The sequence below is a fragment of the Gopherus evgoodei genome, chromosome 2, assembly GCF_007399415.2.
Source record: "Gopherus evgoodei ecotype Sinaloan lineage chromosome 2, rGopEvg1_v1.p, whole genome shotgun sequence".
Taxonomy (NCBI): Eukaryota; Metazoa; Chordata; order Testudines; family Testudinidae; genus Gopherus; species Gopherus evgoodei.
The window spans coordinates 258,226,214-258,241,120 of NC_044323.1; the positions used below are offsets into that span (position 1 = coordinate 258,226,214).

Genomic DNA, 14,907 nt, shown 5'->3' on the forward strand with positions numbered 1-14,907 from the left:
CTGTTGTCAGGGTGCTCAGAGCATTGGACAGGCGCCTGTCAATGGAATAACATCTTTTTATACATGGAAAGAGTAAATATATAATAATATGTCTGGGACCTTGGATCCTAGGACCCTATGATCATAAGAATGGCCATACTGGGTCAGACCAAAGGTCCATCCAGCCCAGTATCCTGTCCTCCAACAGTGGCCAATGTCTCATGGCCCAGAGAGAATGAACAGAATGGGTAATCATCAAGTGATCCATCTCTCGTTGCCCATTCCCAGCTTCTGGCAAACAGAGAATAGGGACACTATCCCTAACTATCCTGTGTAATACTCATCGATGAACATATCCTCCATGAATTTATCTATTTCTTTTTTGAACTCTGTTTTAGTTTTGGCTTTCACAACAGCCTCTGGCAAAGAGTTACACAGGTTGACTGTGCTTTGTGGGAAGAAATACTTCATTTTCTTTGTTTTAAATCTGCTGCCTATTAATTTCATTTGGTGACCTCTAGTTCTTGTGTTATGAGAAGGAGTAAATAACACTTCCTTATTTACTTTCTCCACCACGGTCATGATTTTATAGACCTCTATCATATCCCCCCTTAGTCATCTCTTTTCCAAGTTGAAAGTTCCAGTCTTATTAATCTCTCCTCATACAGAAGCTGTTCCATACCCTTAATATTTTTGTTGCCCTTTTCTGAACCTTTTCCAATTCCAATATATCTTTTTTGAGATGAGGTGACTACATCTGCATGCAGTATTCAAGGTGTGGGTGAACCATGGTTTTCTATAGAAGTAACATGATATTTTCTGTCTTATTATCTATCCCTTTCTTAATGATGCCCAACATTCTGTTTGCTTTTTTGACTGCCACTGCACACTGAGTGGATGTTTTCAGAGAACTATCCACAAAGACTCCAATATCCCTTTCTTATATGGGAACAGCTAAATTAGCTCCCATCATTTTATATGTACAGTTGGGATTATGTGTTCCAATGTGCATTAGTTTGCATTTATCAACATTGAATTTCATCTGCCATTTTGTTGCCCAGCCACCCAGTTTTGTAAGATCCCTTTGTAATCTGCTTTGAACTTCACTATCTTGAGTAGTTTTGTATCATCTGCAAATTTTGCCACCTCACTCTTTACCCCTTTTTCCAGATCATTTATGAATATGCTGAATAGAACTAGTCCCAGTTCAGATCCCTGGGGGACACTACTATTTACCTCTCCCCATCCTGAAAACCAACCATTTATTTCTACCCTTTGTTTCCTATCTTTTAACCAGTTACTGATCCATAAGAGGACCTTCCCTCTTATCCCATGACAGCTCACTTTGCCTAAGAGCCTTTGGTGAGGGATATTGTTAAAGGCTTTTTTAAAATCAAAGTACTCTGTATCCACTGGATTCCCCCTTGTCCACCTGATTGTTGACCCCCTCAAAGAATGACAGTAGATTGGTAAGGCATGATTTCCCTTTACAAAAAACATATTGACTCTTCCCCAATAAATTATATTCATCTATAAGTGCAACAATTCTGTTGTTTACTATAGTTTCAACCAGTTTGCCCGGTACTGAAGTCAGGCTTATCGGCCTGTAATTGCCAGGATCACCTCTGGAGTCCTTGTTAAAAATTGATATCATATTAACTATCCTCCAGTCATCTGGTACAGAAGCTTATTTAAATGATAGGTTACAAACCAGTTAGTTAGTAGTTAGTAGTTCTGCAATTTCACATTTGAGTTCCTACAGATCAAATCTTTAACCCAAAAAGGAATCAGTTCTGTTCACAAGAGTTTCATTAATAATGTGTTTAGATAAATAACCAGCTCTCTTCTCTCTCTCCCCCTGTACCATTGAGGCAGCTCATTTCTTTTTGCTACACTCTCACTCATCCCCTTTAGCCATCCTCCCTTTGATTGGCAGGTCAGTGCAGATGTTCTCATGTTACTAAACTGGCCTCCAGCCTCCCCTGTTGTTCTTAACTGCTGAGCAGGAAACCTGACACTTTTACTTGCCCAGATTCCTTCTGCATATCCCAGGCTTCTGGGCAATAGGATTTTTCCAGTCCAGATAGTAGTTGGCACAAGTGACCATTTATCTATAAATATTGCTTACCTAAATTACTGCTGCTACTGCTGTATAAATCAGCTGTGTAAGACTGAGCAGAAAAACTACATGCACCTTGAGAAGGAACAGAATCTAAATGAAAAGCAAGAAAAAACAAAGTCATAATTCTACCATTGCTATACAGCATCTTGGTTTTAATTTGTTTTTTAAATTTGAGGGTTAACCGAATTCCATCCATATTCCTGTAACCATTCAGCACAACAGGAGATATAAGTGTCCATGTGTCAGTGCATAAGACATCCATTACTAATCAGAGTTTAGGATGGGCAGATTATTCCATAATTTTCTATTATAGTATTTCTTGTAAATTCCTGTGAATTAGGTAGCGGTGGCCAATGTCACAAGCAGAATACTGAATGGAATGGATCACTGGTCAGATCTGGTATAGAAATTCCTATGTTCCATACTCACACTATTCCACATTTTAAATTTTTAAATTTAAAAAATCCACCAATTTTCATAATACTGAATCTAATTTACTCTAAGTCTTAATCTACATTGATGAAGGAATAATTCAAATATTATTTTATTACATAACAGATTAAAAATATCACAAGTGGCAAAAAACATCAGGCTAACTATCATAACCTTAGTCCCAGATCTGGACCTTAGCGTCCAAAATATGGGGGTTAGCATGAAAACCTCCAAGCTTAGTCACCAGCTTGGACCTGGTACCTGCTGCCACCACCCAAAAAATTAGAGTGTTTTGGGGCACTCTGGTCCCCCTGAAAAACCTTCCCTGGGGACCCCAAGACCCAAATCCCTTGAGTCTCACAACAAAGGGAAATAATCCTTTTTCCCTTCCCCCCTCCAGGTGCTCCTGGAGAGATACACAGACACAAGCTCTGTGAATCCAAACAGAGTGACTCCCCCTCTCTGTTCCCAGTCCTGGAACAAAAAGGACTTTCCTATTCCCCCAGAGGGAATGCAAAATCAGGCTAGCCAATTCAACACACACCGATCTCCCCTGATTTCTTCCTCCCACCAATTCCCTGGTGAGTACAGACTCAATTTCCCTGAAGTAAAGAAAAACTCCAACAGGTCTTAAAAGAAAGCTTTATATAAAAAAGAAAGAAAAAATACAAATGGTCTCTCTGTATTAAGATGATACAATACAGGGTCAATTGCTTAAAAGAAATATGAATAAACAGCCTTATTCAAAAAGAATACAAATCAAAGCACTCCAGCACTTATATTCATGCAAATACCAAAGAAAAGAAACCATATAACTTACTATCTGATCTCTTGGTCCTTACACTTAGAAACAGAAGATTAGAAAACAGAACTACTTCTCCAAAGCTCAGAGAAAGCAGGCAGCCAGAAAACAAAGACCTCAGACACACAATTCCCTCCACCCAAAGTTGAAAAAATTCGGTTTCCTGATTGGTCCTCTGGTCAGGTGCTCCAGGTGAAAGAGACATTAACCCTTAGCTATCTGTTTATGACACGCCCCCCAAATTGCAGACAGTGGGGAAGCTCACTGGCGGCGATTGCCTTCTAGAACTTGAAAATAAACAGATTAATACAACACATGCACCTTTACATATACCCCTAAGTATATAACTAACAGACTTCTACATTTTAAGAACACTTGTTAACTACTGAATTCTGGGAAACTCTGACGGGAGAGTGCATCAGCAACTTTGTTAGAAGCTCCTGTGATGTGTTGAATTTCAAAATCAAAATTTTGGAGAGCTAAACTCCAACGAAGAAGTTTCTTGTTGTTCCCCTTGGCAGTATGAAGCCACTTTAGTGCAGCATGGTCAGTTTGTAGTTTGAACCGCCGTCCCCAAACATATGGGCGTAGCTTTTCCAGGGCGTACACAATGGCATAGCATTCCTTTTCACTGACTGACCAGTGACTTTCCCTCTCAGACAGTTTCTTGCTGAGAAATACGACAGGATGGAAGTTGTGATCTGTTGCTTCCTGCATGAGCACTGCTCCTATACCACGCTCAGATGCATCTGTGGTTACTAGGAATGGCTTGTCAAAGTCCGGGGCCCTGAGCACAGGTCAGACATGAGCATCGCCTTAAGCTGGGTAAAGGCCTTTTGACACTCATCAGTCCACTTAACGGCATTTGGCTGGGTCTTTTTGGTCAGGTCGGTCAATGGGGCAGCGATTTGGCTGTAGTGTGGTACAAATCGCCTGTAGTATCCGGCCAAGCCTAAGAAGGATTGGACCTGTTTCTTTGACCTTGGGACAGGCCACTTTTGGATAGCATCCACCTTGGCCTGTAGGGGGTTTATGGTTCCTCGACCCACCTGGTGCCCCAGGTAAGTCACTTTGTTTTGGCCTATTTGACACTTTTTGGCCTTAACAGTTAGTCCTGCCTGCCTGATGCGCTGAAAGACCTTTTCCAGGTGTAGTAGGTGTTCGGGCCAGGAGTCTGAAAAAATGGCCACATCATCGAGGTAGGCAACTGCAAATTCTCCCAGTCCAGCTAGTAGACCATCTACCAGCCTCTGGAAGGTGGCGGGTGCATTTCGAAGGCCGAAAGGAAGGACATTGAATTCATACACCCCCGCATGGGTGACGAATGCTGACCTCTCCTTGGCAGGTTCATCTAGTGGTACTTGCCAGTACCCCTTGGTTAAGTCTATTGTAGAGATGAACTGGGCACATCCCAACTTCTCCAATAGCTCATCAGTACGTGGCATTGGATAGTTGTCCGGACGAGTTACAGCATTTAGTTTACGGTAGTCCACGCAAAAGCGTATTTCCCCATCTGGTTTGGGTACCAGAACCACTGGAGATGCCCATGCACTGGTAGATGGGCGGATTATACCCATCTGTAGCATGTTCTGGATCTCCCGTTCTATAGCAGCTTGGGCATGAGGAGACACCCGGTAGGGTGGGGTTCTGATTGGGTGAGCATTACCTGTATCAATGGAGTGGTATGCCCGTTCAGTCCGTCCTGGGGTGGCTGAGAACAATGGGGCGAAGCTAGTGCACAGCTCCTTAATTTGTTGCCGCTGCAGACGTTCCAGGGTGGTTGAGAGGTTCACCTCTTCCACGCCACCGTCTTTTTTCCAATCGTAGTAGACACCGTCAGGCCACTCAGCATCATCTCCCTGGACTGTAAACTGACAAACCTGTAAATCTCTGGAATAGAAAGGCTTGAGAGAATTAACATGGTACACTTTAGGCTTTAGTGAGGAATTGGGAAATGCTATGAGGTAGTTTACAGTTCCCAGGCGCTCTTGGACCGTGAATGGCCCTTCCCATGATGCTTCCATCTTATGGGCCTGTTGCGCCTTCAAGACCATAACCTGGTCTCCTACCCTGAAAGAACGTTCTCTGGCATGTCTGTCATACCAGGCCTTTTGCTCTTCCTGAGCATCCTTTAGGTTCTCTCTAGCAAGGGCTAAAGAGTGTTGGAGGGTGCTTTGTAGGTTGCTTACAAAGTCCAGAATGTTAGTTCCTGGAGAAGGCGTAAACCCCTCCCATTGCTGCTTCACCAACTGTAATGGCCCCTTAACCTCGTGACCATACACAAGTTCAAATGGTGAAAACCCTAAACTGGGATGTGGTACAGCCCTGTAGGCAAACAGCAACTGCTGCAACACTAGGTCCCAATTATTGGAGAATTCGTTGATGAATTTTCGTATCATGGCCCCCAAAGTTCCATTGAACCTTTCCACCAGGCCATTGGTTTGATGGTGGTACGGGGTGGCAACCAAGTGATTCACCCCATGAGTTTCCCACAGTTTTTCCATGGTCCCTGCCAGGAAATTAGACCCTGAATCTGTAAGGATGTCAGAGGGCCAACCTACCCTGGCAAAGATGTCTGTTAGGGCCAGGCACACAGTGTTAGCCCTGGTGTTGCCTAGAGCTACTGCTTCTGGCCATCGGGTAGCAAAGTCCACTAAAGTCAGTACGTACTGCTTTCCTCTGGGCGTCTTTTTTGGGAAAGGGCCCAGAATATCCACAGCTACTCGCTGAAATGGGACCTCAATTATGGGGAGTGGCTTGAGAGGGGCCTTGACCTGGTCTTGAGGCTTACCCACTCTTTGGCATACCTCACAAGACCGGACATACTTGGCAACATCCTTGCCCATCCCCTCCCAGTGGAAAGACTTCCCCAACCGGTCCTTGGTTCTGTTCACCCCAGCATGGCCACTGGGATGATCATGGGCTAAGCTTAAGAGCTTCCCCCGGTACTTAGTTGGAACCACCAACTGTTTTTGCGGCTGCCATTCTTCCCTGTGTCCACCAGAAAGAATTTCCTTGTATAAAAGTCCTTGGTCTATAACAAACCGTGATCGATTAGAAGAGCTGAGAGGCGGTGGGGTGCTCCGTGCCGCCGCCCAAGCTTTCTGAAGGCTGTCATCTGCTTCTTGCTCAGTCTGGAACTGTTCCCTTGAGGCTGGGGTCACCAGTTCTTCCTCAGACTGTGGACTTGGGCTTGGTCCCTCTGGAAGCGATGTAGGTGATGGGGTTGTTTCCGTTGCTGGTGAACCGCTCTCCGCTGGTGCACCTGAGGGTATTTCAGGCTCTGGCTGAGCCTTTTGGGTATGGCTGTCTTTTGCTTCGGCCAGTTCTGGCTCGCTGGCGCCCTCTGGCGTTGCGGTTGAAGATGTGGTTGCACTTGCTGGTGCTGGTTGCTGTTCCAGTTCCGGGCCTGGGACTGGAGATGCGGTGGCTGTTTCAGTGGTAGGCATGGAATCCGGGTCCACTACCTCTGTCTGGGTCTCTGGTAACACAGACGGGGCCTCTGTGGACGGCTCAGGAACAGGAATGGGTCTGGAAGCTTGCCTGGTTTGGCTACATGTAACCATTCCCACTCTCTTGGCCCGCCTCACCTGGTTGGCCAAGTCTTCCCCCAGTAGCATGGGGATAGGATAATTGTCATAGACTGCAAAAGTCCACATTCCTGACCAGCCTTTGTACTGGACAGGCAGTTGAGCTGTAGGCAAGTCTACAGCTTGTGACATGAAGGGGTAAATTGTAACTTTGGCCTTTGGGTTGATGAATTTGGGGTCAACGAAGGATTGGTGGATAGCTGACACTTGTGCCCCTGTGTCTCTCCACGCAGTAACCTTTTTTCCGCCCACTCTCAAATTTTCCCTTCGCTCCAAGGGTATTTGAGAGGCATCCGGGCCTGGGGATCTTTGGGGTGATGGTGGTGTAATGAATTGCACTCGCATGGTGTTCTTTGGACAGTTGGCCTTGATATGTCCCAGTTCATTACACTTAAAGCATCTTCCATCTGATGGGTCACTGGGCCGAGGTGAGTTACTGGAGACTGGTGAGGTGGAAGAGTAGGGTGTTTGTGGCTTTACTTGGGTGGTATGCGGGGTCTTTGGCTGTCCTCGGTTGTAGGGTTTATGGTCTGTGTGCCCCCTGTGGTAATCGTTCCCCTTGACAGTAGCTTTCTTGCTTTCTGCCAGTTCCATCCATTTGGCTCCAATCTCCCCCGCCTCAGCGAGATCTTTGGGTTTTCCATCTTGTATGTACCGTGTGATGTCTTCAGGAACACCATCCAAGAACTGCTCCATTTGTATGAGGAGGTTCAGTTCTTCCAAGGTTTGAATGTTGTTTCCTGTTATCCAGGCCTCATAGTTTTTTGCAATGTAGTAGGCGTGTTTGGGAAATGACACCTCTGGTTTCCACTTTTGGGTTCTGAAACGCCGACGGGCATGATCTGGGGTTATCCCCATTCTGTATCTGGCCTTGGTTTGAAAAAGTTTATAGTCATTCATTTGCTGCTTAGGCATTTCAGCTGCCACCTCTGCTAAAGGTCCACTGAGTTGTGGCCTTAATTCTACCATGTACTGGTCTTTGGGGATGCTGTACCCAAGACAGGCTCTTTCAAAATTTTCCAAGAAGGCCTCGGTGTCATCACCTGCCTTGTAGGTGGGAAATTTCCTGTGCTGTGGAGCAATAATGGGCGATGGGTTGTTAGGATTGGCTGGAGTCTGTTGCTTAGCCTTTTCTAATTCCATGGCCTGTTGGTGGGCTTCCCTCTGGAGTTCTATCTGTCTTCTGTGGGCTGCCTCTTCTTCTTCTAGTTTTCTTTTGTGTGCTGCCTCTTTGATTTGTTCTTCTCTTTCTTTCATCTCCATTTGTCGCCTGTGTTCAGCTTCTTTGAATTGCTCTTCGGCCTTAATTTTTGCCTTAGAAGTCATGATTCCTGTTTTCTTGTGTTGGGGTGCCCTCCGGTGTTTATCCTCTGAACTGCAGGTTCTCTGTTGCCTCCTGAAGTCTGCCTAGAAACAGTGCCTTTAGCTAATCTTCAATGTCAAGTAAACCTGAAAAACCACTTTATTTGCATTTATATAGTGCTGGTATGACTCTCAATGGGAGTGCTATTGTGTGACAAAAGACCCTTAACAGTCTGGTAAATGGCTTCTTGCTTAACATGCAAGCCACAAACTGCCAGAGAGAGCAGAAAAAAAAAATTCTCTCTGGTTCCCTTTTAAAACCAACTGTTCCTCTCTCCTAAAAAGCCCTTAGCAGAGAAAAGAAAAATATAATATTCCTACTGGCGTCTGGATTCTGTCTATATCCCACCCGCTGCTACACCATATCATAACCTTAGTCCCAGATCTGGACCTTAGCTTCCAAAATATGGGGGTTAGCATGAAAACCTCCAAGCTTAGTCACCAGCTTGGACCTGGTACCTGCTGCCACCACCCAAAAAATTAGAGTGTTTTGGGGCACTCTGGTCCCCCTGAAAAACCTTCCCTGGGGACCCCAAGACCCAAATCCCTTGAGTCTCACAACAAAGGGAAATAATCCTTTTTCCCTTCCCCCCTCCAGGTGCTCCTGGAGAGATACACAGACACAAGCTCTGTGAATCCAAACAGAGTGACTCCCCCTCTCTGTTCCCAGTCCTGGAACAAAAAGGACTTTCCTATTCCCCCAGAGGGAATGCAAAATCAGGCTAGCCAATTCAACACACACCGATCTCCCCTGATTTCTTCCTCCCACCAATTCCCTGGTGAGTACAGACTCAATTTCCCTGAAGTAAAGAAAAACTCCAACAGGTCTTAAAAGAAAGCTTTATATAAAAAAGAAAGAAAAAATACAAATGGTCTCTCTGTATTAAGATGATACAATACAGGGTCAATTGCTTAAAAGAAATATGAATAAACAGCCTTATTCAAAAAGAATACAAATCAAAGCACTCCAGCACTTATATTCATGCAAATACCAAAGAAAAGAAACCATATAACTTACTATCTGATCTCTTGGTCCTTACACTTAGAAACAGAAGATTAGAAAACAGAACTACTTCTCCAAAGCTCAGAGAAAGCAGGCAGCCAGAAAACAAAGACCTCAGACACACAATTCCCTCCACCCAAAGTTGAAAAAATTCGGTTTCCTGATTGGTCCTCTGGTCAGGTGCTCCAGGTGAAAGAGACATTAACCCTTAGCTATCTGTTTATGACACTAACCAATTGTCCTGATCCCCCAGTGGCATAAATTCCAACTAGAGGTGTGTGTCAGGAATCCCAACCTTCAGCAGAGCTAGTCTCTAGGCAACCTCATCAGTACAGTTGGTCTGCAGCAGGCTGTTTGATGAGCCAAGCAACTGATTGCCCACAGCAGCTCACTGGCTTTTCAATGCTCATGCTCATTGCTGTGCCTGCTCCTGCTTTGAACCCATCCTTGTCTGCCACCCTGCTTGCAGTTCCTGCCCTCTGGTTTGACCCTCAGCTCTGGCTCCTGACTATAGTCTCCAGCTTGGCCCTTTGCTCTGGTACCAAGTGTCATAAACAGGTTATTAAGGGTTAATGTCTCTTGTACCTGTAAAGGGTTACAAGCAGGGAATGGGACACCTGACCAGAAGACCAATCAGAAGACAAGATACTTTTAAATTTGGGCTGAGGGAAGCTTTTGTGTGTGTTCTTTGTCCATTGTGGGTTCTTCTCTCGGAGGGTCTGAGAGAGACCAGATGTTACTACAGGCTCTCTAAGTTTCTTTTCATATAGTAAGTAAAATCAGGCGGTTTAGGCTTTTTAATTGTTTTACTCTATTTGCAATTGTGGATCTGGCTGGTTAACTTTTATATGCAGTTGCTGGGAATATTTTGATTTGTATTGGTACTGGGGGGAAAGACTCTTTCTGGTGTCTGTAAGCTATAGGACCCTGTATATTTACATCTTGAAGTTACAGAGATAATTTTTTACTTTTTCCTTTCTTTTATTAAAATATTTCTTTTTTTAGAGAACCTGATTGATTTTTTTTCCTTGTTTCCCTTGTGTTATTCCAGGGGATTGGGATAACTCACCAGGATGGGTGGGGGGAGACGGGAGGGGGAGAGATAGAATCTCTCTTTGTTTTCCTTGAATCTGTTTGCCTCTTTGTGGAAGGGAAGGGAGATGCTTCTCTGTATGGTGATTTAAGAGGTTGGATCAGTAGCTCTCAGGATTGCCCAGGGAGGGAAATTCTGAGAGGGGGAAAGGTGGGGGGAATGGTTTGTTTCTCCTTGTTTTAAGAACCCAAGGGATCTGGGTTCTTGGGGTCCTCAGGGAAGGTTGGGGAGGTCAGAGTGCCCCAAAACACTATATTTTTGGGTGGTGGCAGTGCTTTCAGATCTAAGCTGGTAATTAAGCTTAGAGGATTCAGGTGCTAGTATCTCATTTCCTGAACTCTAAGGTTCAGATCTGAGAAAGATTGCTATGACACCAAGTTTTTGCCTTCCAATTTTACCCTTGGCTTTGGCTCCCAGTGACTGACTACAGCTCTGACTCTAGCCACTAGGCTAGACTGCCCTCATCCTGGTTGGCTGACACTGCTATCTGACCATGCCCTGCACCTCATATTCCAAGGATGTTCCCATGAAATAACTATGCTGCAACCAAACCTCACTTGTGCCCATTCTTTGACTCTGCCCCCAGTCCATCGAGGTTAAGGAAGGGAAGTACTATGCATGCATAATGCGTTTTAGAGTGAAGGAGCAGCAGATTTTGCATGACAGAGTAATAGCCAGACGCAGATGAAAAACAGAGCTCCACACTAGAAGACAAAGCTCTCAGGCAGGAGAGCTAATAGATCCATAGGGTGAAAACTCACTGATTATTGGACAACTAAAGGGAGGATCAAGAAGAAAGACTGTCCACATGGCTACTAGCAAGCCTCACTAAGGAAAAAGTGAATGTGTTGAGATATGAGGGTGTATTGCTAAGAGACTCACTGAAGTGTCGTGGTTAAATGTTCTTGCAAATTTAGATTATGCTAAAACACTTTGTGGTTTCCCCAACATTTGAAGCCACTATACTCTGAGAAGAAAAACGTAACAGCAAAGTGGACCTCCCGCTGATTCCCATTCCTATCCCAGTCCCAGCCCAATGCAATACAGATCCTGCAAGTACTATGCAATCTTGACCGGGCTGCTTGCAGCGCTGCATAAACTAACGATTAAGTCATGACTTAAATATTAGTGCAACCCCCGTACATTAATGATTAATGAATGAGCATATTTTACAACGATAAGTTTCCAGAGCAATAATGTCCTGAGGAGTTATCATACCACCCCATCCATGTTTTGGATCCACATGGCCCTCATAAGGCAATTCTCAAATACAACAGCTTCTGTGTTCTCACAGGACTGGGGAGAGACACAGTTCCTACACTTCCCCATGTGTTCGAGCTTTTCTGATCCATTTTGCTTCCCTCTGCTCTACATAGCAGAGGAGAGATTATGGGCCACTTATAGTAAGCAGCATTTAACATTGCAGGAGTAGAGAGGAAAATACATCTATTCTCTTCCCCCATCCAAGTTCCTAGGTATTGTACTGTAGGCCACAGAACAATGATAAGCAGATATAGCAGCATTACCCAAACTCTAGAACAGCTTTGATTTCAATCTTGTCATATTTGTTATCTAAATAACATGGTTGCACCATTACTACTTACCTGGGCTGACATTGTGGTTGTATGCAACAGTTCTCTGAGGGCCTGTAGACCAATACTGTGCACCTTGAATTTGAGTGGAAACTAAAGGATGAGTAATTGTATCTGTAGTTGTTGTTTGCTGATTTTTTTTGGCTAGTGTAAACCAATCCTTTGTCTGAGTAACTGTAGCCTATGAAAAGCAACATTAAAAAAGTTCATTGTAGCTTATACAATAATTCAATTTTATCTATTTGTTGCAGGGCTGTCTTATTGTCTGTGGTTATTCTGTGCTCTCTCACCATGTAGGTTTTGTTATCATGATGGTTCACAATGGATGTAGAAATATTGAGGGAAACCTGCCAGGATTAAAGTATGGCCCCTGAACTAAGGGAAGGAGTTTGAGACCAGGGCCAGGAAGAGACGTGGGGAGAGGTCTCTCCAGAGAGGCCACAGTGGTGTGAATCTGGAAGCTGGGAAGGCAGCCAGGAGTGAAACACAGCTTTATGGAAGAAGGGCTGCTTGTGGGTATTCTAACCCAAGGGAGAATAAGTTGGAGCCCAGAATTCAGAGCTAGGCAGAAATCTGAAGGAAAAGACTCTCCAGAGAGGCCGGGGCCTGGAGTGGGAACATCAGAGCTCCCCCTGTACTTAGAGGAAACTGGAATTGTTGTGATAAATAGGCCTACAAATTTACCCTCATTATGAACTTAACTGAAAAGTGAGTGAAAGTTTGTAAAATGTCATAGTAACATATAACACCAAATGTTAATGGGAAAAGATGCAAGAGGAAGACAGACAGACTAAATTAGTACAAAGGGTCTTAGCCCATTGTGCTCAGTCCAGCACAAAATTGCTGCCATTGCCTGCCTATATGTTGTGCTGATTTTACCTTGCCAAGTGAAACATAGAACTTTCTCATAATTAGTTCCTCTTCATCTTCCTCAAGAAAAGGAGGTGTCAGCTCTCTTTTCATAATCCAGGGATAATACGTTGTATCTATAATGAAGTTAATACCAGTTCTGCTCCATTCTACCTGCGAAAGCAGTTTAGCTAACCTACAGTTAAATATATCAGGAGACAAATGAGTAGTTCAGTTTAAGCATTCATCAAGACATTTGTTTATCTTTACAACTGACAGTAAGAAACGTTAACACATCTCAAAATAAATTCTAAAGGGGAACTTCCTGTTCTACGTATCTTCAATTTTACCCCCTTGACCCTATTTACATATGTGAAGAATGACAGCCATTTTACAGCTCAGAGAGACAGAGAGGAATTCCTCCTAAAGCTAGGCATGGTATACGTTAGGCTTGGGCCTGGAGTTTATATCTGAATCCAGCTCCAAATCCAAACTTGACCAGAGATGCGAGGGAAGAGGGGAGGGGAGGAGTGTTTGGATCTGGTGTTCTGGGTCAGATTTGGTCTCTTTTTCCCTCCCATCTGTGCTCACTTTGGCCCTAATTCAGGAAGGTCCTTAAGCATGTGTTTAGTTCTAAATACTAACTTCAGTGGGAATTAATTACATGATTAGAGCTCATTTTATATAATTTTATTTTGTTTAATGAAGAAAGTGGTTTGACACAACAGAAAACTCTTAGGCATGTCCATTTATTGCCTGAAGGGAAAATACATCATTTCTCTAGGATTTGTTATCCTTTTTAAAATTTTCTCTCCAATATAAGCATAGTCTTCAGTATATTGAATATTGATACAGTTACTGCAAACATTTAAAAATATTTTTATGCAGCACTCAGTGCCCAAAGAACTGGTCAATTTCTGCAATAAAAAGGGGACTTGGTAAGCCAGGATACCAGGCAGCCACTCTTAGGGACTCACCAGCACAGCTGTGATCATCCTGTATACTACAACAGACAGAACCCAGACATGAACTTTAGGGATCTGGAGGAAGGGCCTTCCCCAGTAGGTCCAAGGCTCTGGGACATCTTCTCAAAGGAGGTCAGGAAGAATACAACAAGTACATCAGGTCATGCTACAAGACTCACCATTTTGCCTTAGCATTCCTCAAAGAACCTGGGCAGAGGAAAATCTAGCAGATATAGCAGCTTTATCCTAATTCTAGAATAGCTTTTATTTCAATCTTGTCATTTTATGGACAAGGGAAATTAGAGTCAAGAGGAAGTAGAGAAAAAGCATCAGCCTCATTTTAATTTATCCAAATCACTGAAATTATGTCAGTTACATGGGGCAAAAGATCTGAGAAAATGTTGTAAGAGTTATGACAAAACAAACTAAATAGAGGAGATAAATTAACAAATTTAAAACTTGATATGACATTAGAGTGGGCAATACCTGTATTCAAAGTAACAATCACTTTTTAGAAAGGCTGGGAGTCTTTCTTTCTTAATCCACTGAATTCCCTGTTCTCGCTCAAGACGCTGTTAAAACAAAAAAACCATCAAATATCTGTTAATGTTTCACTTCATCAAGTTTTATTTGCCACATAATTAATTGATAGGTTACCTTGCAGTAATTCCAGCAAAGTAAACAACTTTCCCCCTCAAACATAGTCTAACCAGACAAGTGAATTACTTTACCTTCCTATAACACCTGAGGGTCTGATTCTGATCTTTCTTAAAACTGCATACATGGAAACTTAAACCATTGGAATTTCCCTGTTCCAAACTAGTGCAAGTGACAGAGGAATGCAAATCAGAGTACCAACTGCAATATGAAAGAGGTAACTTTGCTGATGATACTTATTTTAAAAATAACAACAGTTAGTGTTTTCATCAATATTTTGAGGGCTGAGGAAACTTTCAAACGGTCTTAACAAAAGCCCCAAAGCAGGAGAACTGTGGATATTTTTAAAAAACCAACAGTTTTCACCTACATCCATATGATGTATTGCAAGGTATCACTTTAAGTGTGTGTGAGGAGTAGGGACTGTTTCCTGGTCCTGCTTTCAGGCTAGGGAGCTCTAT

The 14,907-nt window shown here is 43.5% G+C and overlaps 1 protein-coding gene across 1 annotated transcript in view; it reads right to left on the reverse strand.

The window, feature by feature from the left end:
* The window catches only part of RGS22 (regulator of G protein signaling 22), a 116,950-nt gene that overhangs the window by 79,943 nt on the left and 22,100 nt on the right, over positions 1 to 14,907 (reverse strand). The window contains 4 exon segments of the mRNA XM_030553569.1: positions 2,108 to 2,191; positions 11,988 to 12,156; positions 12,855 to 13,020; positions 14,276 to 14,361. Coding sequence (XP_030409429.1) covers positions 2,108 to 2,191; positions 11,988 to 12,156; positions 12,855 to 13,020; positions 14,276 to 14,361 — 505 coding nt within the window.